The 23,965-nt window shown below is 33.7% G+C and overlaps 1 protein-coding gene across 1 annotated transcript; it reads left to right on the top strand.

Annotated features, from left to right (window-relative positions):
- Nucleotides 1-14,722: 14,722 nt before the first annotated feature.
- Nucleotides 14,723-22,778, top strand: LOC119192008 (synaptotagmin-15-like; the record flags this gene model as incomplete). Its single annotated transcript, XM_037445858.1, has 3 exons — nucleotides 14,723-14,811; nucleotides 22,208-22,332; nucleotides 22,685-22,778. Coding segments are annotated over 3 exons (308 nt in total), but the record flags the coding sequence as incomplete, so codon positions are not given.
- Nucleotides 22,779-23,965: the final 1,187 nt, after the last annotated feature.

Here is a 23,965-nt window from a genome sequence, read left to right as displayed (position 1 = left end):
TACAGTAATAACACACAAAAAAAACATACAGTCGAATTGAGAACCTCCTCCTTTTTTGAAGTCGTTTAATAAAACGAGTACTATCTATTAGCTGATTAAAACTATAAATGTCAAATAAAATTTATTTGCAATTGTGAAACTGGTCCTTAAGCTGTTAGTTCTGGTCGAATTCATTGTCGCAACCCTGCGGCACTGGCGATAAATCAACCGCGAATTCACACGTATGTTAAGGCCCGACCATTATTTACATAGGGTGCATTTGCGTTTCGTGTAACAATATGGCGCGGTAATTAAACAGTGGGTGTCTGTTACGCATATTATCCTCGTAACGATGTATCGATTAGGCCGTCAATATGCAGAACATGTTCGTGTTTAATTCAATGGGTACCGCGTAATGATTTGTACCATCTAATTGAATTTTGTAACATTACTATGATGTATATCGCCTAGTTGGGTGTGGAATGGACAGCCGAGACGAATGTCCGCAGATTGAAATGACAAGGGCACACATCTCTGATTTCTTCTAAAAAAATATGAGTGTATTCTTTGTGAATCTTCGCTTGCTTTAACGGTGAAGGAAAACATTGTGAGGAAACCTGCATACCTGAGAAATTCTCTATAGGAATTTTAAGGGTGTGTGAAGTCTTCCAATCCGCAATAGGCCAGCGTGGTGGACTAAGGCCTAATCCCTCTCAGTAGTAGAGGAGGCCCGTGCCCAGCAGTGAGATAGTGTATCATACAGGGCGGATTTTATTATTATAATATGATGGTTGGTGGGATTTGCTATTTCGGTATTCGAAAAATAGCAACTTTCCAAGAAATTTGTATTGTAATTAAAAATGAAAATTTTCGGAACGCGAACGCTTCTCACGAATCTTCGACCTAGATTTCTTGAAACTACCCCCAGTAGTATTGGTTTGCATTAAGTTTTCATAAAGGGACCGTGATCGTAAAGTCGTGACTCGGAACGGTGTCTAATGGAACTCTGACTCTAAGCACATGAGTACTGATTCAATAATAAATAGCAGCTCTTACAAACATTAGTTTAGAACAGTTCTACCAAGAAGTATTAGAACACAAGATCAGATGAAATAAATATTTTACGGTATTAATAGGCAATATTGAATTCTTTATATTGAATATTGAAATTGTGATTTCATTTTTGTTTGTTAAAGCCAGTGTCATCATACAAGACCTTATTCTTAAGTTGTTTTAAAAAATAGTTACATAATTAACATTATTGTAATTTTTTCTATAACAATTTTGGATGAATACTTTTTACCCACAATATAAGATCACAACTTTTACATTTGTCAAAAAGCTATTGGAACATAATGGCGAAGTTATTTAATCCAGAAATGTACATTACTTTAATATTACTTCAACGAACAAAGGATTGTAGCTAACAGAACCAAACTGTGAAGTTCAAAACTTGATTTCTACGCAGTGGAATGATGCTATACGCTCCGCTAAGAAGCTCGTTACAACTTACGATCTATCTAAATACCTTAAGTATTCTCTGCTATCTTCCCAACACACTAATATAAGCAGTACTTATCATTTACATTGTGCTACAATAATGAATAGCCCCGCAAAATAGTGTGGGATTCTGAGCGTTATAGTTCGTTTGATACAAAGAGAATGGATTTAGTTAATTATTCCAAAGAGATACATACATTATACAGAGGTTATAGAGATGTATAGTGTCTGTAATGATGAAATTCCAGTTGACATGTGCTACGTTGATAATGTTGAAGTTATGTTAGTCCATTTGGCAAGAGCACCACGTGAACTAAAATGTCATGGGACATATCTTTTTGTACTTTGGAGTATACTTTTAATCGGCTATGTCAAAATTACGTACTTTCACTCCTAAGGCTTAGCCAAGAAGCCTTTCTACAGTAGTTAACGATGAAAGATAACAAAAAAAATATCGGAATGACGTATCGATGGCTCCTAAGTAAACTATCGTGTGTGAAAAAAAGTGAATAAATCATTATGAATTGAATAAGATTTCTTGAATGAGTTTGGTAGTACTTAGATAAGGAAAAGCTAAAAAAGTGAAAATCGCTAAAAGATACGATAGTTTACTTCGGATCGATATCCGAACGATAACGTAGTCGCTAGAATATGTCATTCCCATGCATATTTTTGTTTTCTCTTAGCGTAAACGATTGTAAAAAGGCATCTTGGCTACTGGCCCTGTTCAGAAAGTTTTCCACTAAAATTAATATATTAAGTTTATTCTAACTCTCAGTGATCTATCGTAGTCGATTGAATTCGACAAATCCTTCCACAGTATCATTAAATAAAAATATTATAGTTAATGGTAACTATATTTAAATGGTCCGCCATTTTGTCATTTCATGTGATATAAAGTGATCGGCACATGATGTCGAAATAAACCCTTACCCTGATCTATTTTAGGGTCGGGCTAGGGGTCATTGCGGGTGCGGACACAAATTACGTCCGAATTAGTTGTTACATTCTAATGGCGCATGGGTTGTTTGTGGGTTTACGAGAGAATTTCGGTCTGTTGATAGGAGATATCTATCACAAGAGGCGGTTTGTAAGACTTTGTTAAATATGCACTGTTCAAAAGAGTTAGGCTAAATTGTGTACTTAAAACAATATCATTATTTGGATCCTATGCGTTAGGTTGGTAACTCTCTAGAACTTTAATTTTGCACACATCAGCTTCGAAACTAAGATAGTTTAACTAGAATAAATCACTTATCTTATAATGAGTTGTGACATTATGTATTTTTAAGAATAATTGGGAAGGGGAACTAATAATTATAACTACAGACATATAATTGAAGACGTTAAAGGTATACTGTCATCTAGGTACCGTCCTACTTTGTATTATCCTCCAAATATTAAAATGCAAAAAATTATGAAGATGTAAATAGGTGTTAAGTAGTTTAATCCTTATAAGTTTTTAATTGAAATTTGGCACAATAGATCAAAACCTAAATTGATATATGATATTTAGCCGCAAGCAAAACTAGTATTTAATAAACTGGTATAGCCGAAGGAGCTTACGTTGATTATTATAATGGAATTACAGAGAAGATATTTCAATGGGCTCAATATTCCATGAAATAGATGAAATTGAGAAAGATTTGGTCTAGTTAGCTCAGGATCGGTTATCGAATTTATTGGTGATTGCATGAAATCGCGCTGTCTGCAATCATTCGAAAGTTATCTAGTTCAGTCGGTTTAACTAAAATTGTGACGTAAATGCTTTGTCCCTTGTATAAGAAAAAGTTCAGTTGGACATATTATTCAATTTTAGGTACTTTGTATATTTGAAAAGGAAGCTCTGAAGTTTTGTAATAAGTACAATATTGAACCACCAAAGGATTAAAATAGAGAACCTATTTATACAACACTTTTGTATATGCTATTTGTGATCGCACCTCCTTTAATATTTTCTTCCAAACGTATAGGCATAGCAGCTTACAGTTCTACATTCAAATAATTTTTATTTATATATTACTCCAAGTTCTTTTCATAGAATGAAAAGAATCTTGTCCAATGATACGAATTTGAAACGGACACGTGAGTCGTAGAATAGTTTCGCTCTTATGTAAAACATTATCCAGCAGTTTCTCAATCCAATTTGGTGGAATGTTTCAAGATGCATTCGAAGTTTGAAACTACGTGACGTCACTTTGCCAACTTCCACGAAGTTTCCAATTTACGGATTTCCGTACGCGGCTTTGGAAAACCATTTTGCCGGTGTCGATATAAACCTTCAATTTACACTACATGACCTTTATGCATGATCGAACATAATCCCGCGTTGCAACGACAGCCGAGCCCAATGGGTTTTTGGATCTTCAAATTAACTTTCAGAATTTTCGATCTGAATATTTAAAATATTTGCACAGGAAGAAGGATAAAGGAATTTTGGCAGGGATAAGGGAATACGTATGTTCCTTTTGTCAAAGTTAATATTCATATCGATGACCTAATAAAAATCCCTGGAGATCGCTGGATGCAGGCCGCTTTCAATAAGTCGATTTGAAAATCTTTGGGGGAGGCCCATGTAAAGCAGTGGACATCCTGCGGTTGACGATAGTGAATGGTCTTATCTAACTTCAAGAGTCTCGATCAAAGTAGATTGATTATTGACTATCAAATAAATTGTACTTTGTCTATACTTTTCTATTCGGCCAATTCTTTTAGATAAAGCAAAGAATAAAGGCCAATTAATGAAAATTAATACCACTTTAGCTTTAATGCAAGAAAGTCTAATATTCATTGACCGACTTGATATCAAATCTACTAAAAAATGTGTCATATTGTAAAATGACTATGCAAATACAATTAACACCGCCATAGTTCATTGACCACCACGCCTTGACCACGCCTTAACGCTTTTATGAAATATTACGCTTTCGAAAGCATTTTGTCGGAGACGAGTTTCTAGGAAATAGGAACTACACTTACAGTATTCTATAAGTAGAAGCATATGATACTGTTTTTAGCTTAGCCCTGTCTGTTCTAAGATATTGTCAGGATTTTCTTGTATCTTTGTTAAAGTTTGTGTTACTACTGGCCTTAGTTCTGAAGATAATGCGTTGCCATAAGATAGTATAATTAATATTTTGAAGTCTTCTAATATAAGCAATAATATTTTGCTTAAAAGGAGACTTTATACCTTCAAGTGAAATGTAGCCTATACTTGTTAACGAAATAAACATTTTTCATCTTTTTCTGTTCTCTAGGAGGTTAAAGGGAACATCTTAATAATTCCATCATGATTCATGAATACACAATAGAGTTACTTGGCTGATTTTCTTTATAATTAGCCCTTTTTAATCCTTATTTTTATTAATGTATTTAAAAAAAAACATATATCAAGCCTTTATCCACAGGAAGGTAGGCAGAGGAGTAACTAGTAAAAAAATTTCGCCCAATGTGTTTCGTCCTATGATATGATAGGAACCTATCTCCATATCGGGTGCAAATTCAGTGTCCGACCTGATAGTACACAGAAAAACCCAAATCACTTTGGCCGACCAGAGATTTGAACCCGGGGCCACAAGGACGTGATCGAAGTAGTTATGTATTTTATGCAGGTGGTATTCTGTAACTAGTTTTGGATAAAAATTTTCATTCACTCTTCTGTATTCAAATTCAGTTACCCATATAATTTGATTTTGTTATTCGTCTTCTGTATGTTACGTGGTTCTTTAAATGTCGTTCCCAATAGTTCCCGAATTGGAAAGGTGGAGCAAAATGTTTGAAATATTTTAAAGGAAAAATATAAAATTTTGATGTCACAGTAAGGAATACGTTTCTACCTTTCTGAATTCCGTGGTTTGAATAAATGTTTATTTTTATGTTCTTTCGCGTCCAAGGTTTTCAGTGCCGAAGTATAAAATAATGACTTTCTATAGAGTTGAATAGTGACTTATTCGGATGAATACCTCATTTTAACGATAAAATTACCTTACTTCTCATCTTATCTTACTAATATTATAAATACGAAAGTTTCTTAATATGTTTGGATGTTTGTATGTTTGTTCGAAGTAAACGCAGAAACAAATGGATGAAATTTGGCATGCGGATGGAGCATATCCTTGGTGAATACATAGGCTACTTTTCATTGTTCACAAGATAAATATTAACTTTTTAATAGTTTTTTTTTTAAGTACATGGCGCTGGCGTCATTTATTGTTTTAGGGAGTAGTAACGGAAAAGGTTTTAACACATAGTAAAATATATTATCTTTGATATTTAATAGTATGATTGACTCCAAATGTAATTTAAAATATCATGTGGTAACTCAAATAATTGGAGCTCTTTATAAAGGTATATCGTATGTAATAATTATTTTATATTACATTAACTTTTTCTTCAACCGTGCCAACTATTAAATTTATACTAATATATAAAGCTGAAGTTCGTTTGTTTGTTTAAACGCGCTAGTTATTACTAAACCGATTTTTAACTTTGTATCACTAATAGGAAGCTACATTACTCCTAAGTGCTATAGCTTATTTTTATTCCAGAAAATATTTATAACGCAAAAACTTTTCCAAACGAGCTGACCCGTAGGCAAAAGCTAATATCGAATAAATTTAAAAGCCATTTTATTTATCAGGTCAAAGTAAGGTCTATTTCTATACCTTAAATAGTCCGTATGAACCCAGAGGTACTCTATTTGAGTAACGAGTGGCTTCATTTTGCAAATTGGACTCGACCGAGGTTCCGACTTGACTTCACAAGTACGCAACACAAGTTCTTAATACAGCCAGCCTCAGAAGTATTTCAACGGATTCAACGAATTCAACGAATTTCAAATCGCCTTTAAACTTTTGTCTCCGTATGAAAAATCGTTTTTGTTCACTTAAATACAATTTGATGGGTTTACTTTATTTTAGACTAGCGTTTGTCAGCGGCTCTGCCCGCGCGTGATAGTATGTTTCCGGAATTAATATTATACCGGCATAAAAATAGCCTATAGCACTAAGGAGTAATGTAGCTTACCAATAGTGAAATATTTTTCGAAATCGGTTCAGCATTTCTAGAGATTAGACTCTACAAACTGACAAAGTTATAAACTTTTCCTCTGTATAATATTAGTATAGATAAAGAAAAATATATATTTCGATTGAAGTTAAAGCGTAGAAACGTTTTCAACTAATTTTGTGGCTGACTGTACGTTCACAAAACTACCGACATTTTAAACTATCTCAGAATAGTACACTCATACCATTAGATGCATCTCGAGACGCACATTCATATGGAAATGGCATGTCAAACGGAAACTCTCACGTGAAATACGAGCATGTAATGTCATGTCACAAAGGATTTTCAACCTTAATAACATTACCACATTTCTCGTTTTACATCACTTACTGTATATGACATTCATGCATCACAATTAACTGGTAGCAGGACATGTAACAAGGAAAGATGGAGCGCAATATTCTCTGTTATGATGTGTAGGAAATGTGAATAATTGTGATAGTGAATTTTGTGAAATATTTAGTGGCTTCATAAAAGTAGTTTGCTTGTAGTTGTGTAAAAATAAAGCTATATAATCTTTACTAGGTGTTGCTAGCGGCTTTACCCGCGTGAAAAGTCTTCTCCACCACAAAATACCTTAAATCATTGTACGGATCCATAGAGTTATTAATTTTAAAATCCGATTTAAAATTTCCCATAGGGGTTAAGTAGCCTATGTTATTCAAGGACATGTCCTATCCGTGTGTCAAATTTCATCCAAATCGGTTTACCTGTTTCAACTATGTGTTAATCAAGGAGAAGTTTCTATCCGTGTGTCAAATTTCATCTAACTCCGTTTAACTATTTCAACGTTTATTTATAACAAACATGCAAACATTTTCACAAAAATTTACATTTATAACATTGTATTATACAACAAAAAAACTAGATGTTGCTCGCGACTGAATGATCGCATTATTCTATATTTACAAATGATTTATGTGTGTCCCAATTTATATAATAAGTTCAGCAGCCTTTGTATTCACATCTATCAAAACATCCGAAGTGTAAATAAACATTATTATAATAATAAGAAAACAATAAGATAATATTTGGAACTCAGCGGCAAAGAGTGAAATTTTTCAAAAGGTAACCCGAGGCAACAAAAAATTGTCTTCGATAACATATTGCGGCCAATTTAACAGAAAACAAAACTAAGGCAAACGAAAATAAACCTAAAAGGGAAACCGTTAGGAATCGGGTTATATTGACGCTTCGCCACTGTTGGACTTTCTGTACTTTGACTTGTACTTTGTACTCTAGGAAGAAAAAACATTGTATCATACGTGAATTGCGAGAATTCTGACATCAATAAGTGTGAAATGTGTCCTCAATAGCCACAAATCGATTAACACTATTAAACAATATTGATGTAAGATCCTCTAGACCTAAATCTAGATATAATAGGAAGCTATATACCATTCTATAGGTGCACGGTTGATCACTGTCTGGAGAAACCATAAATATCTACTCTCACACATAATTGAAGGATAGGATATCAAGTCGGTTGATAAGGAGGAATTATTCATAACTACATAGCAGTGAAGGGTGCAATTTTCCGAAAGAAAACCCGACACAATATATAAATACTAAAGTGCATATAATGTGCGGTCTGCATATCATTCTGATAATAAGCTTTTACGTAAATTGAATATGCAATTTCGAAAAGGGCAACCCATAAACATAAAATAGAAATGTATGTATAATAACAAATAGCAACAAAACTTTTGTAATTTTTTATTGCTTTGAACTCAAACTGTAACCGAATTTTTTTTTACACTTCTATAGATAATAATAAGTTTTTTCCATTTCCTGAACTTTTTACATTTTCTGACATGTGGCCTTTTCGAAATTGCATATTCAATTATAAATGGAAAGCCGGTAGGAAGCAGATTATATGGACCCTTTACCACTGGTACGACTACGTAACCCATAAATTTGAGTAATACTATGTGGTACTGACCTCTGCTAGTCGCATAAGATAGAGTCCTGAACTATAGGTTATTTGGATGTCATCTGCGTCGGAAGGCTGATGAGTCCGACATAACAATTATTCCGCTACCCAGGCTCAAGAACGGCGTCTAATGGATTTTTTTAGAGACAAAATAAAAAAACCCTGTGAGGCTGTCACTTGTACGTGTAGTTATAGTGACTTGTTATTTTTTTTTTATTTTGAATTTCCCTTTATTATTGGGTGACTTGTTATATTACGGACAATGGTCTATAATCTAGGGCTGCCACTTCCTAAAGCTAAAACGGACACATAGACAATACAACAATACACATACAAGACAAATGAATTATTAGTGGAGACACAATGCTACAAACAGGACACAGCATGACAACCCTATTTCATGTATAGGTCCAAGTCTGTCCAGAACTCCATAGCAAGAGTACGAAGAGGAAAGATGATGTGTATGTGAACCCTTCCGTATTAGAGCTCTAATATTTTATGTAATACTAATAGGCCCGGCAGACGTCGTCTTGTCACAGACTACATTTTATATAAACTACCTTCCATCTTTTAGGCCTCGAAAACAGTGCCACATTTCAAAACCAAATTATTCTGTAATTCAAGCTGGAACTAACGATACTGTTGAAAAAAATTCTATGTAATCGGTTTGGTGATTTCGGAGATTAAAATTTAATCCAAGTTTACAACTTTTCATGTTCATTTTTCAAAATTAAACTGTCATACAAACCTTGTCCTGATAATTAGAAACATAAATAAAAAGGAATCAGTCAAGCTGATCGAGTCCTTCTCTAGTCATGCTCTTACATACATGTGACAACAATTTTTTATTTTTATAGTCAAGTATAAATGTCGAATCGAGTTTCAGATTTTTTATTCATTACCAATTGTTGGCGTCATCGAAAACTCATTAACAAGTGATGACATAATTAATTATTGTGAACAAAAATTGGCCTTTGCATGGCCTAATAATTTCAAGTCACATTATGAAGGCATTTGCGAATTAAAAATAAAAAGTCACGTGACGCACTCAAATAAGAATGTGTAAATGTTCGCGTTTAACAATCATTAACATTTTTACAAACACAATTGCATGAGTAATTTCATTAAAGTCTGATTTTTTCGTTGCGCTCTCATAATATTAGTAGTATAAAACTTTATCACTCCTGATTAATGTGTTAAATGTGCCTATTCAGCACGTATTTAGAGTATTTGCACGTAGTTCTATTGGTAATATTATTTACAATCTTTTATATATATTTTACCGAATTAGTACCAGAGTAAATTAATCAATTAACTAGAAATTCTAACACACGTAAAAATAAAGAATACTAACAACTACGTCTGATTAAATAAAATAATACAAAACAATTATATTTTTTACTAGTTTTGGTTCGCGGCTCTGCCAACGTGAAAGAATTTTCCGGAATATTTATTCCCGCTATATATTTTCCTGATATAGAAAGTAGTCTAGGTCCTTCCCGGGGTCTCAAACTATCTCCATACCAAATTTCATCGAAATCCGTTAGGTATTTTTACATTTATTATCTTCAGGTAAATGCTGGGGGACCTTTATTTTATATAGAAACTTAGAATTTTTTAAGAAAAATAATTCGTCGTACAGTGTTTGATGCGTAACTTTAACCGTTTACGCAGCGCTCGTCACGAAAACTCAAGAGGAATAAGTTTTCCCCGTTTTTGCAACATAATTCATTGATGCTCCGCTCCTATTGGTCACAGCGTGATGTTACATGCCCTATAGCCTTTCTCGATAAATGAACTTTCCAACAATATATGAAGTTTTCAATTCGAACCAGTAGTTCCTGAGATTAGCGCGTTCAAACACACAAACTCTTCAGCTTTATATAATAGTATAAACAAAAAAAATATATTCCACATTTAAATTAATTGTTTTACCGCAGATAAAAATAATGGCATAAAACCTCTATCGCTACCTGGAATATGAAATACTTTAAATTTAAAAGAGACATAATAAAACTGGGCCCTTATTCTGTATGATAGTAAACGCGTAACGCGGCCGTGTCATGTTATCTTCGAGAAATGTGCGTGGAATGGTATTCTGTAAGCCAAATTTCTATAATCCTAACATGATGCGTTGTGTTACGTGCTTGTTACGCACTGTTAAAATAACGTGCGGGATAGAGAATAAGGCCCCAGGACTGAAGCTGTGGTTAATTACAATGAATACATAAAATGTCGGTCTATGGTTTTAATTAAGGTTACCACAAAACAAACTTGCTAAGCACCCTGTATACGTTTGCAGTGCTACAAAATGGCGTATTTACGGTATATTGTAGGCAAAATATTTCTATAATGTAGAAATTTTGCAAGTTAATTAGATGGAAATACAGGTGGTGTAAGAAGACGTTTTAGTTTAAAATTATGAACATGACTTCGAGGTTATATTTTTGTATTAGAATCATATCGCTTATTAATTAACTAGCGTTTGCTCGCGGCTTCGGCGGCGTAAACGAGTTATCCGGAATAAAACTCTTAAACTGTCTCCATACCAAATTTCATAAAAATTCGTTCTGTAGATTTTGAGAAAATGGATAATATACAGACAGAGAGAAAAGGGGGCTTTATTTTATAATATGTACAGATATCTGTATTATGTACTATCTCACTGCTGAGCATGGGCTTCCTCTTTTACTGAGAAGGATTACGACTTATGCCACCATGCTGGCTTAGTGCAGATTAGCAGACTTTATATACCCTCAACGTTCATATAGAATACTTCTCCGGTATACACATGTCCTCGCGATGTTTACTTTCACCATTAAAGCAGGCGATAATTCACAAAGAACACATAACTTTAGACTAGTCAGAGGTGCGTGCCTTTGGGTTTTAAACGTTCATGGCATTATTCCACTCCTAACTAGGTATCGCCGCTTATATGCTTACAATATTTGGTGTGACGATAAAATAGTCTCGTACGTAGGGAGGGATTGTCTTGGCATACGGTAATGAACCTACACTGACGTCAAAAAATGCCTACCATGTGATAGTGTGCTCAGAGATAGTGTGCTCATGTTGTTTGCCAGCCATTATAAGTACAGTGATACTTCTATACCTAAAAAAGTGTTTACGCAGGCAAACCACGAATAACAAATTAAATAATCAATATGCATTACACGCGTCTGCCTTTAACTAAATGTTTTCCCTATAGGGACGATATTGATGCGAACAGAAAATATTTTCAGCCCAAAATTAATAACGCCGGAGGCAATCCACGCGTCGTTTTATGTGTTACTCGCCCTGAGTTCTAAATATGGAAATTTAACTGGAGATATCGATGGGAAAGATTTTATTAAGCTTCAGATATTGCATATTTGAATATGTGAGTTATTTCTGTTTGTTTAATGATAAATCTGATCTATTTATGTTGTTAAAAATACATTATTTATGAACATATTTTGGCTATAATTCAAGAGCCCCTGGGTCATATTTCTACGTCAATTTATGGAAAGCCTTTTTTGGAATTTTAATATTTTAATCTCCTTCGTATCTTTATTTTTGATTGATTTCGTTGCGGGATAAAGATATATTAGTGTTCCCTGAAACTCGCCGAGCTTTACCACTCGGTGTCATAAAATGCGTGCCTCTGCTGATCCTGGCTTACAGGAGTTGTAGTGGTAGGTGTGAGGGTGGGAAAGTATCTATGTTTGAACCAACCCGTATTTTTTATGTTCGGCTTAGAGATGCATTATGCGACCTCTGGCATCACTCACTTTACTTAACATGAGATGCAATCTTTCTTTATCGTGTGTGAATAAAAAGTGGTGAAAATTAGTAACGATCTTCCCCTTAATTTTACTTCCCTTTAATTACCTATCTCCAGTTACCGTATTTAAGGTGAACATGTGTACTAGTAATATTATATTCTAGGTTATATCGATCCCAAATAATATACGTCAAAGGTTTCCCGTTACTATTGCTAAATATATTGAAGCCTTCTACAAAGGCCCCTGTTAATACGGCAGGCGTTCAACAATTATCTAACCAATTTCTATAGAAACGTGCTACAGTATATGAAATATTTGTTGGTTACTTCAGGTTATTAGATATATTTTTAACCGACTTTTAGATACAGGCACAATCAAGTGACTCTATTGCTACTAATAGTAAATGATTTTTTTTTCTTTACGTTTCATTAACATATACGATTTGAATTTTGTTAAGTGAAATGGCACTTGCTTATTACAATTAATTACAAGTACCTAAATTTATTTTGGAGGAGGCCTTTACCGTAAGGTACACGAAACACAGGGACATACTATAATTAAAGTTCGGAAATAAAGGCTTTATTATTATACCTAAATATATACTTTAAACAAGTCTATTCTAAAAATCCACAAGTAAAAGAAATGGTGGCTATTATAGGGCATGACTGTAAGGTCGAGTTATAGGGCCACTATGCCAGAATATTGCCTAGATGTATTTAAACCTGTATAAGCTACATCCTTCCTTAAATCCTGGTTAAGGACTAGAGCCTTATTTTGCTGGACAAATAGGCTAAATGGCTTAACTGTGTTCATGAATTTTTATCTTACACAGGTTTTGGAGATAATAAACTTGTCTATATGGTCAAGGTACGCACTCATGCCTTATACCCAATAGGGGTAGACAGAGGCGCAACTATTGCATCTACTAATCATGGTTGATGTATATGTTTTCGTGATAGCATTATCAAACCTTACTATATTTTGTTCGCAGCTTCACCCGTGTGAAGGTTTTCCCGTGATGCAAGACTCGCAATATATTGTACCGGGATAAACAATAGTTAATATCGTGCTCAGGGCCTCAAACTATGTTTATACCGAATTTAATAGAAATCCGTTCGATAGTTTTTGAGTTTGTCATATTCGAACAAACTTTATTTTATATTATATAAGAATGTGGAAATAGCTCTGTCTCACACTTTTACAGGTGAACCACTGAACCGATTTTGATAAATTTTGGTATGAAGATAGTTTGAGATCCTGGACATAAACTACTTTTGTCCAAGGGAAATATACCCCGGACAAACTTTTTCATGCGGGCAAAGCCGCGAACAAAAGCTAGTTGATTATAAAATTGTGCTCCTTACTTGAAGTGGAATTGAATAATGGGGTCCTAATTAATAATGAAATTCTTGTCAATTATTTATTATACTAGTCCGCCATTTTGTTAAATTAATGAATCTTAACTGAGTAGTCGAAAATACAAAGCAGAGTCGTTACCCATACCTCGCATATGAAGAGCATAACGCCACTGTAAAATATGACATAAATGATTTGGAATAAATATAAATTTTCTTTGATACACTATCTAATAAACCATTGTATTATATCCAAAACTTAAGAAAACAACTCCACAACAGTGTTTTTATAGGAACTCTTAAATATTTAACGATCCTTTGTACCTCCAGATCCCGATGATGTATTTCAGAACTTTTCCGAGATCTTTCAGAGCGGTCGGTTTTGTTCAAACATGAATTACTTATTGGCGCGAGCTTGTTTTGTGAAGATTGATAAAACGAAAACTTGCCATACAATAAATAAATATAAAAAAACTATTCGAGTTGAGTATTTAAAACAATGTATACTTAATATATAAAGCTAAAGATTTTGTTTGAACGCGCTAAACGCAGGAACTACTAAACCGATTTTGAATTTTTTTCACTAATAGGATGCTACATTACTCCTATAAGTGTCATATAAGTGCTATAGGCTATTTTTTATCCCGGAAAAAATACCATTATATACAAGTAAACCAAAGAGCATTTTTGAATGCTGCTCACATTTTTACAACATTTAGCAAAAAGCAAAGGGCACAGCATATTTGCACGAAAATATATTACTTACTTTCCTTATTATCAAGGTTTTCGCAGCAGGAAACCGTGAGCCAAATAAAATATTTCTCTTTTGTACAATACAAATATATTTTTTACAATATAAATGAAACGTCTTATTAAATCAAAAGGAAAAAAATATATATTAAATGACTAATTCGCCTACGTCCAACTTAAATCCTTGTAATTAAAAAGTTAAAATTTTACACAGGGATTTCCTTTATTGTTCCTTAAGATGGTAAACTGGGTTAAAAATAGGCTTTCACGCGAGCAAAACAGTGATTACTTTTCCAGTAAACAATATCCAAAAGCCAATGGATAACGGGATTTATTGTCTATAAAAGGTTTCTAACTGTTTTATTTGTTTGCAGCAAACACGGCAGACCTTGGCGTTTTGGACCCGGCGCTGTATAAAACTGACTGTCTTGATGAAGATCTTATGTGGCCTGAAGGACACGTGGTAAGTGCATTTGAAATTTACTACCAGAATTTATTGCTTCACTGTTAGTTGAAATTTATTCGCAATTTGTGTTCGAGTTTTTGAAATCAGATAACTAGCAATCTTAATTGTTGCCCCATTTCGCGTAACTAGAAATTTCTGTGAAAATTATACGAATATTTTTACAACTGTCCGATATAATCTGATTTAAATAATTTAGTAAATTATTATTACATTATGTTTAATGACTGTTGGCTTCATTTTCACGAAACTTTTCTTAAATTATGAGGTACTACAACGAGGAAAAAATGACTACAATTAAAAGATATTCTAATAATTTTAAATCCCGAATATTTAAAAATCAAGTTATTTTTAATCAACGATTTTATAATCACTATTCCATCACTTTTGTACACAAAATTGTACAAGAAATTTATTTTTAAACGCTACACCATGAAAAACAGCTATTTATATATAAAAGAGGCCGTGCCAACAGTACTGTAAGCTCCGACGAGTAAGAGTTTATTAGTCGTGATGAATATTTATGAGACTTGATTACCGACTTTCGCCGTTTAAAGCTTTGCATTTCATTTAGAAGGGGAAATACTAACTATTACATCACGTTTACAAACAAAATTGTGTATAAAAGGAAAACAAAGAAAACATAATTTATGTATGTGTTACTTGAATATATTAAATTTGAGGACGTTCAAATATTACGTGAGCATTAAGTAAACGGTGATGGAGATCTATGTTTTGCTTATTTTCGATGACGTGGGGAACGGGGGGTGTAAACAATGTTTACGTCAACAATATTTATTTAATTACTAACCCCCTTATTCATAGACGTTTTTTATCTAACGACCGAGGAGTAAAGCTGTGATAACAAGTCTGTTTCTCAGTGCTGACGGCATGGCAGTCTTCTCATTGCGTAGACATAGAGCCGTTGTGATTGGCTAATATTGAGATACAATAATAATAGCAAATCACAACGGCCCTACGTCTGTTTCTCAGTGCCGTTTTGCATTGAGAAACAAGCTTGTTATCACAGCTTTACTTCGTCCTTAGATAAAAAACGTTTATGAATAAGGGGGTTACTTGACAAATATAAATATAAAAAGATTTTTAAAAATTATACCTTCCTATGCTTATATAAGCATGGGAGAGGAGAGTAAGAATTTTGTTAACGTTTGCTGACAACGGAGATGGGGCCATTAAAAAATTCTAAGATTCTGCTTATGTAATACTATATACTTGAAAGGTTTCACTATTGAATATCGACCACTGGACGACTACTAGTTTTTATGAATAACTTGAAATCATATTTTCTTATTATACTCCTGTATTTCGTATATTTATTATTTTTATTAATAAATAAAGTATTAAAATAAATCTAAAGTGACTAAATTCGTTGAAACATGTTTGAATAATGCCAAAACTGAATTTTCCGAGTTGAATGTGGAGCTAAAGAATAAAGTATAGTTTTCTTACTGCAACATGTTTGAAGGCAGTTGTGTAAATGTGACCTTTTGAAGCTCGACGTTGTGTTATTACACAGTAGGGAATTCAGAACTACTACTCACAAATACTTTAAAATAAAAGAAGACATTTTAAAAGCAATGTAAATAATATATATGGTTGAAGCAATATATTTATCAGGTGAAACAAATATTTGCTATGAAGTATATAATATAGATATCAACAAAGCAGTACACGATCAAGTGTATAAAGTATGTAGTATTTTATAAGTTTGGATACTTGATATACCAACTATATTTCGTTGCCTATAGAAAAATAATTAAGATTTACATTGTTTTTTTATTTATTTTTTCCTGTCAGCCTGAGCTGGCTTCTTTGTTTACTCTGTACTTTTTCATATCCAGTATAAAATATCTGTAGTTATATAAGCGACTTAATTTAAATAATAATTAATTATTCTCATGTACCTTAACTTATCATAAGTGCAACTATGTTCATCTACGTGATGAATAAAGCATTTTATTTTATTTTTTTATTTTTAAAGCCACATCATATTCATAGTCGAAAACTGTACCTATTAGGGATATCGTAAACTCATTATAAAAAATGTGTTTACGATATACCTAAGCCCAACTTTACAACTCTTATTAACGTTCTTACAAAGTGGCACGAAGTAAAAAATACACTTAAAAATAGGCGGCTGTAAAGATTCTATCAGATGTTTACAGTTCTTCTTTTACAACTTTCGCTTCACTGCAGTGTTGTTTTATGTCTGCAGTTTTAAAAGTAATGTAAAGCCAGCGAGTAGGTGGTAGGGTAATGATGAGTGATTACCCCCGCCGTGTACACCACACTGGCACAGGAACTGTGACGTCATAATAAAGAGGAGGAACGAGAATAGGAAAAAGGAAATAGGCTCATAAATCTCAGAGTAATAGGTTAAAAATTGGTAAAACGTACAAATTGAGAAACTAGTCTTTTGGATACAATTGGTTTAAGGGGGCAAGGATTTTGTTAAGCTACATTTTTCGTTACTGAAATATACAAAAATTATTTCGAATACTATAAAAGGGGTGAATTGGATCATGCCAGTGTATCAGGATATATTTTTATACACATAAATGGACTCATTAATTACTTTATTGAATTAAAAAACATTTAAATTATAAACTGATGAACACACGCTACGCAATTTCACAATATAATTTTTGTCTCCATACGGCCTCATGTTCCGATTATCCCATTTCACACGTGATGGGTTAAGATTAAATTTCGCTACCAACAGGCGTTAAAATCTAAAAATATTTGACGTGAATGTCATGACATTGCACAAAATTTAATTTGAATATAACACGCTACATACGAAATTCACGAACCGTATAATTTCATATTTTAAACTTATTTATGTTTAAATTGATGCACTCGAGAACAATTTATGTAAAGAACATCTGAATGCTGACTTCATTAGTGTAAAATGAGTCTTAAGAGCTTCCAAAAAGGTACATGCTAATGTAATGCAAAAAGCATATACTTAACAGTGTTAAACAGAAGTTGAAAGCAATGTAAACTAATGAGTGTCTTTTACAAATTCACTAAACTTATTTCATTCCCTAAACATATGATTATGACAAATCCTGCCCGTTCATAGGGTGAACAGAGTAGCTGTTCCAGGCGTGAAGAGTCATGGGGCACCATTTTATCCTTGGTGGGGAAATATTCTAGGTGCCCGCGGTGCCCTTAGCGATTTTAGAGTGGGACCTAATAAAAGGTCGCTATGAAAATAGGCGCCAAAATATTTCACACAAGGCGTCCCAATATCTAAGGCCGGCCCTGGATCTGGGGAGTGTATCTCTTTCATATTGAAACCAGCACTGTATTTAGTAATGTCCTGCTGCGTGGCATGAACCTCTTCTATTATTAAGAAGGAAAATCAGCGTCTGAAACCAAGCAGTCTAATCCAATCGACTGGCTCTCAGATTAAGGATTACCCAACTAACGAAGGTTAGCAGTCGGTTCCTTGCTCTCCCTTTCAAAGTACGAGGAAGCTATCTTATAGATATAAGTATTGTTTTACTAACCCCTAATGATTATATGTTACTTGATTAATAATGATAAATAAATAAAAAAAAATAGAGCTCTCACACACAGTACCTACCAGAGAAAATTCGTGCGACGCAGGACATCTTAAAATTCGGGCTGGTTTTATTACACGTCCTATATTAGTGCACCATGCTGTTTGGAGCATTAGCAGACTTCATATAGGTACCTTCAAAATTCTTGTCGCCAAATATGTCCCGAATTTCAATTCCTATTCCCTTTGATGTCTATTTCGAAACGAAAACCCGCACAGACTTTGGTTTCTGAGCCTGGGATTTGGAACTTCAAGCCACACGATTACTATATCATAGCAATACATCAAGTGGAGAATTAAGTGCTTAAAATATGAATTTTTGGTACTTATGACAGCAGTCATAAGTACCAAATTACAAAAGCACAAAACATATATTGAAACGCGAAGATCTAACCTTTTCTCTATAAATATATACCCTTTCGATAAAACTTGCGAATATGACCCTCAAACAACTGTACACAACTTCCAACACTCTAAACAAAGCGAATTTGCAAAGTCAACGTCAGTGAAAATCTTATAAAAACAATCCTAACCCTCGAAAACAAAACTTCGCGGGGGTTGCGATAAAGGTCATTATTCCGTGAAAATTATTCAATTGCTCAACAACAGTATCCATTGTTTTAAATCTGCGTCAAAATACGTTTCAACACACAATAGCTATTGAAAATTTTGTGCATTGTCTGCGATAGTCAACTTATAGCTTTTGATATTTTTACTTAGGAAATAAATGTACAAATATTTTTTCTCTCTGATTCCTAAATTGGATTTGGCAGTGGTCACAATCAGTTGCCATAACTATTATAATGCTATTTATTGAATTATTATTGGCGTGTAGTTAATGATTCTCAAAGATTATTATAAATTCATTATTTACTAATGCCAAAATTGACGCAAATATTATTAAGAATTTGCATTTCTTAACATGCTTTAGTTGATAGAACGATAATATTCTACTTAAACGTAGACAAAAGGTTAAACGATATAACATGACAGCTGACATTTACGCATTTTATTCCACTATTTTTATCTTTACTATAAAATAAAACTGTAGCAAGAATATTAATATTTGAATAATTTTTCGAGACGGCATCAATTTAAGCGAATTGTTAAAATATTTTTCTGCATATCTTTATCAAAGTGACAACGTCGTATTGCGAAACGAAATATATCTACGAAAAGAATTGCTTGAACCTGTACAAGATCAGTTTTATTTCGAATTCTTACAAAATCTTACATTTAATGCACGTGACAAATTTTAATTAGCATTTAAAAATATTTGCTGGCAGTAGACTTATAAAATTGCAGAACAATATTTTGTAAGGGGGTCACCAATGTAAGGGGGTAATCTATTAAGGGAGCATGTGATTGTCCCACAATAATATAGTTATATATGAATAAAAGTTTATTACAGGAAACACATTTTACATATTTAATTATACACGTGTACACAGTACCGCACTCCACGTTACACTCTCCACTCTCCCGACCGACTACACTCCGTATACATTACGCTTACATAGCAATAAGGCTGTTACAAGTTAATAGTAACTTTAGTAATATCTTTATACACAGGCATGACAAAGTGACCTCATTGTGGGGGGGGGGGGGGTTCAGAAGCCCCCGCGCACCGAAGGACGCCCTCGGCGTCTACGGCAGTGTGAGGCCAACAGCACACTGCCGTCCATCCCGGGGGTCAACCGAAAGATGTGCAAAAATGCACAAAAATGCACTAGGGCGGACAGCCCCCTGCTGCCCGCCGGCGACCCCCCGATGGCCCCTATTAGTCGCCTCTTACGACAGGCAGGGGATACCGTGGTGGAATTCTCCAAACGCCCCCAGTCCACAGGGCGGGACCTCATTACCCCTGATGGTAAGCTAAGTGGTGTCCGGATAGGGTATCGATTGACGATACATGTTTATCCCTAGCCAGTTGATACAACACCGCTCTATTTGAACCTGATATACACAGGCTGATCCGAGAACTCGACACATTTACGAGGGGTTAACCCTTGTGTTGAAACTGTATAGTAGCAAAAGAGTATAAACCAAACAATAATAACCAATGTGAGTTAGTACTGACAGTATGCCGCTTTAAATTTAGAAATTGTATACTTCTCTTTTGTCATTGTCTAGTCTTTACTGTTCTCAATAAATCCACTAATCGTTTTACAATCCTAAGTTATTTCTTTCATAATCCATCACCTTGTGTACGTCGTACGGTGGTTAATATCCGAGCAGATAAAAAATAAATCCTACTACCCACGTATACAAATATAATTAACCTTATGTTAATGTGTTTGAATTTATATCACTTATCTTTACATATAATTGTAACAGACTGATTTATGTAAATTATAGATATTAAATAAAAACGAATAAGGGAGTCTTTATTAGAGTAATAGAAAACAAAATAGTTTTTACAATTTCTGTCAAGCGGGCGGAGCCGCTGGCAATAGCTAGTAATATATAAAAAATGTTGTATACTGTTTATTGTATGTAAATCGATAAATAAGAGACACCGTATATTAAAACATTCCTTTCCCGAAATATGTACGGCATTAGCAAACTCATAAATACTTTTTGTTTGTAATAAAACGTAGCAATGTATTATTTGACTAAATTCTGGTGATATACTCGTATGTGTTTATCTTTAAAAAAAAACTACGGAATACTTTAGGTAAAGTTGAAACGGTAAAAATCGAATAAATGTTTTTAATTAAACTCAGTTTCTAAATTTTAAATTAAGTAATTATAATATAATGGCCTCTTAACTATAAACAGAGAATTTACTAAAAATAACAGTAGCTGCTAAAATTTTCGATAGGAAAAATGTTTGTCGCTTGTTTCATTGTAACAGAAAAACAGGTTTTACGAAATACCTAGACACGTTTTTGCAGGTCAAAGCACTGTTCGAACATCCATAACTCCCACGGGAAATACTTTTAGCTGAGCGCAGGAATGTATCGACATTTTTATTTATCACCAACTGGATTATTTTATTTGCAACACTAGGTATCGAATTTGATATACACTTCAATATTTCAGATGCGAATTTATTGCTAACACGTGCTAAAAAATATTTACACCTGAGCCAGCTCAAAAGATTAAGGCCCAGACATTCGCTGCAATGCTAGATTTATGTGAAACACCTGGTGAAAATCGATAGATTTCTTACAATAGAAATTGTATCTACTTTACGTTACTTGTATAAATCCACGATATTGGCGCTACGATCTTCAGCTACACTAATATATAAAGCTGAAGAGTTTGGGTTTGAAAGCGGTAATCTCAGAAACGTTTTAGTAGTTTCTGAGATTACCGCTTTCTTTTTACCCCCGAATCTTATAGGCTACTTCTTATATGTATAAAGTAGTACTTTATCGCGGAAAATCGTTTTTACGCTGACGAAGCCGCAAACAATTACAAAAATAATTTGAGCACCAGATTTATTCCTTTTATGGAAATATTAAGCTATCAAGTAGCGAGGGACCTAGGCGTTGTATCAAGTAACGAGGTCTTAGCCTTTGTCGGCCATACATACATATGTATATGTATAAACAAAACATTCTATAGCGGCTTATTCCTCATACCACATTAAAACATGAGAGAAAAAAAATAAGGCCACTTTTTAGTGACGCGTACGTAATATGTCTTATTAAAACTAAACAACTAGATAATTAATTTACGCAAACATTTGTATATAAAAAGCGAAATTAAATAATTAAAAAACAACAGTTTTAACAAATGAATCGGCGCAAAATCGCACCATGACGTGTACGTAATAAGCTTTCATTTGAATTTCCCAAGGGCCGAGTGTGGTTCACGTTGAAGTACGAGGCTGGAACCGAAAGGCTACAAGTGCATATAATAAAGGCGAAACATCTGCCCTCTCGCACTCCAGCGCTTGCCAACGCTTGCGATCCCTACATCAAGTAAGTACTTAGCTTTAATTAATTACATACATTTTTTACACAAATTATTCACAACGTCGTTAAGTCGTTTACAGTTGTTATTATATTGTTAATTTTTACATTGAGAATAAATATGGTCTTTGGATTACGTCCTCAATTTATATTGCTTTAAATTCAAGAATTGAAATCGATCTGTTTTGGACTACTTTCTACCTTAAATATTGAGTACTGTGGTTCAGTGTTGGTAATATCGAGGTCTTACAATAGTATTTTCTATAAAAATAGTTTCCTATAAAACTTTACATATTACAAATAGCCTATCAATTACTGTAATGCAAAAGACATTTAATTAACAGCGATGTGTATTTCACAGAATACAACTGATGCCTGACGAACGAAGAGTGCTACAGACGAAACAAAAGAAGAAAACCTGCAATCCATTCTTTGACGAAACATTTGTTTATCAGGTAAGTAAATATTAAAAACAAAATGACAATACAAAAAAAAAAACACAACCTGAACTTAAAGAAGAAAAAATTAACGTGATATCATAAAAGCATTTCAAACTTCGAACTACATTTTCTCACAACACATGATGAAGTGATTTCGTACAAAATAAATTTAGATTTTTCCTTTCAACTCAATTGAATTGCTCACATTTTAGTTCGCTTATTTTATTGAACTTTGTAATTTAGAAAGTTTCTTCGAATTCATCAGGTTATTTTACTGTAGTACCTACACAGTTAATATTGAATGACTTATTTCTTTAAGCGCTTAGTTTTATCCATAAACACAATTCACACAAAAAAGAAACATTTAAAATATTTCTTATCTACAAAAACTATAAAATAAGCGTTCATGTCTATCCAAATAATAATAATACCTATACTACTACTGTACTAAATATTGTCCCACTGTTGGCTCGGGGCTCCTTTGCTACTGAGAGTCCTTGACCATAACGCTGGCCTAGTGCGGCTTGACAGGCTTAGGAAATACCTTCAAACACTTTTCTAATGTAGATTTCTTAGGTAAGTAACTTTCCTTGCGATGTTTTGATCACCATTACTTATACGAAGTGTAGGAACTAACTCATAATCCTACTTATATTATAAATGCGAAAGTTTGGCAAGATGTATGTATGTATGTTTGTTCCTCTTTCACGAAAAAACTACTGAACGGATTTGGATAAAACTTTACAGTAATATTGGTTATACATTGTAATAACACATAAGCTACAATATATAATGATTTTGTGTAATTTGGTCATATTATAACGATACAAATCAAGTAAATCGGAATAAAATTATCTTGGCGTACGCTGCCTAAACCGTTGGAGTTAGACAAAGATGATGTAATATATCCTATATTACATATGCATGTACATATACATGTTTGTCTTAAATAGTTCTAAATAAAACTCCGGGACAACATACATAGTAGATATACGTAGAAGCCACTATGACCAAAATGGTAAGCCATTAATATAATTAAATCGGATCCTTTTAGCGGGACTTTTATCCCGAAAACTCCTTCACGCGGGCAAAGCCGCGAGCAAAAGCATGCTATATATACTTACAACTTCCCGACTTGTACACTCAAATCACTCGTATTTCATTCAAAACCACATCACTATTATATGGACTATTGAAAATTG

This window comes from Manduca sexta, unplaced genomic scaffold (genome assembly GCF_014839805.1).
Source record: "Manduca sexta isolate Smith_Timp_Sample1 unplaced genomic scaffold, JHU_Msex_v1.0 HiC_scaffold_2229, whole genome shotgun sequence".
Lineage (NCBI taxonomy): Eukaryota > Metazoa > Arthropoda > Insecta > Lepidoptera > Sphingidae > Manduca > Manduca sexta.
The sequence above is the reverse complement of the archived record's forward strand: the minus strand, read 5'-3'. Positions and strand labels throughout refer to the sequence as shown.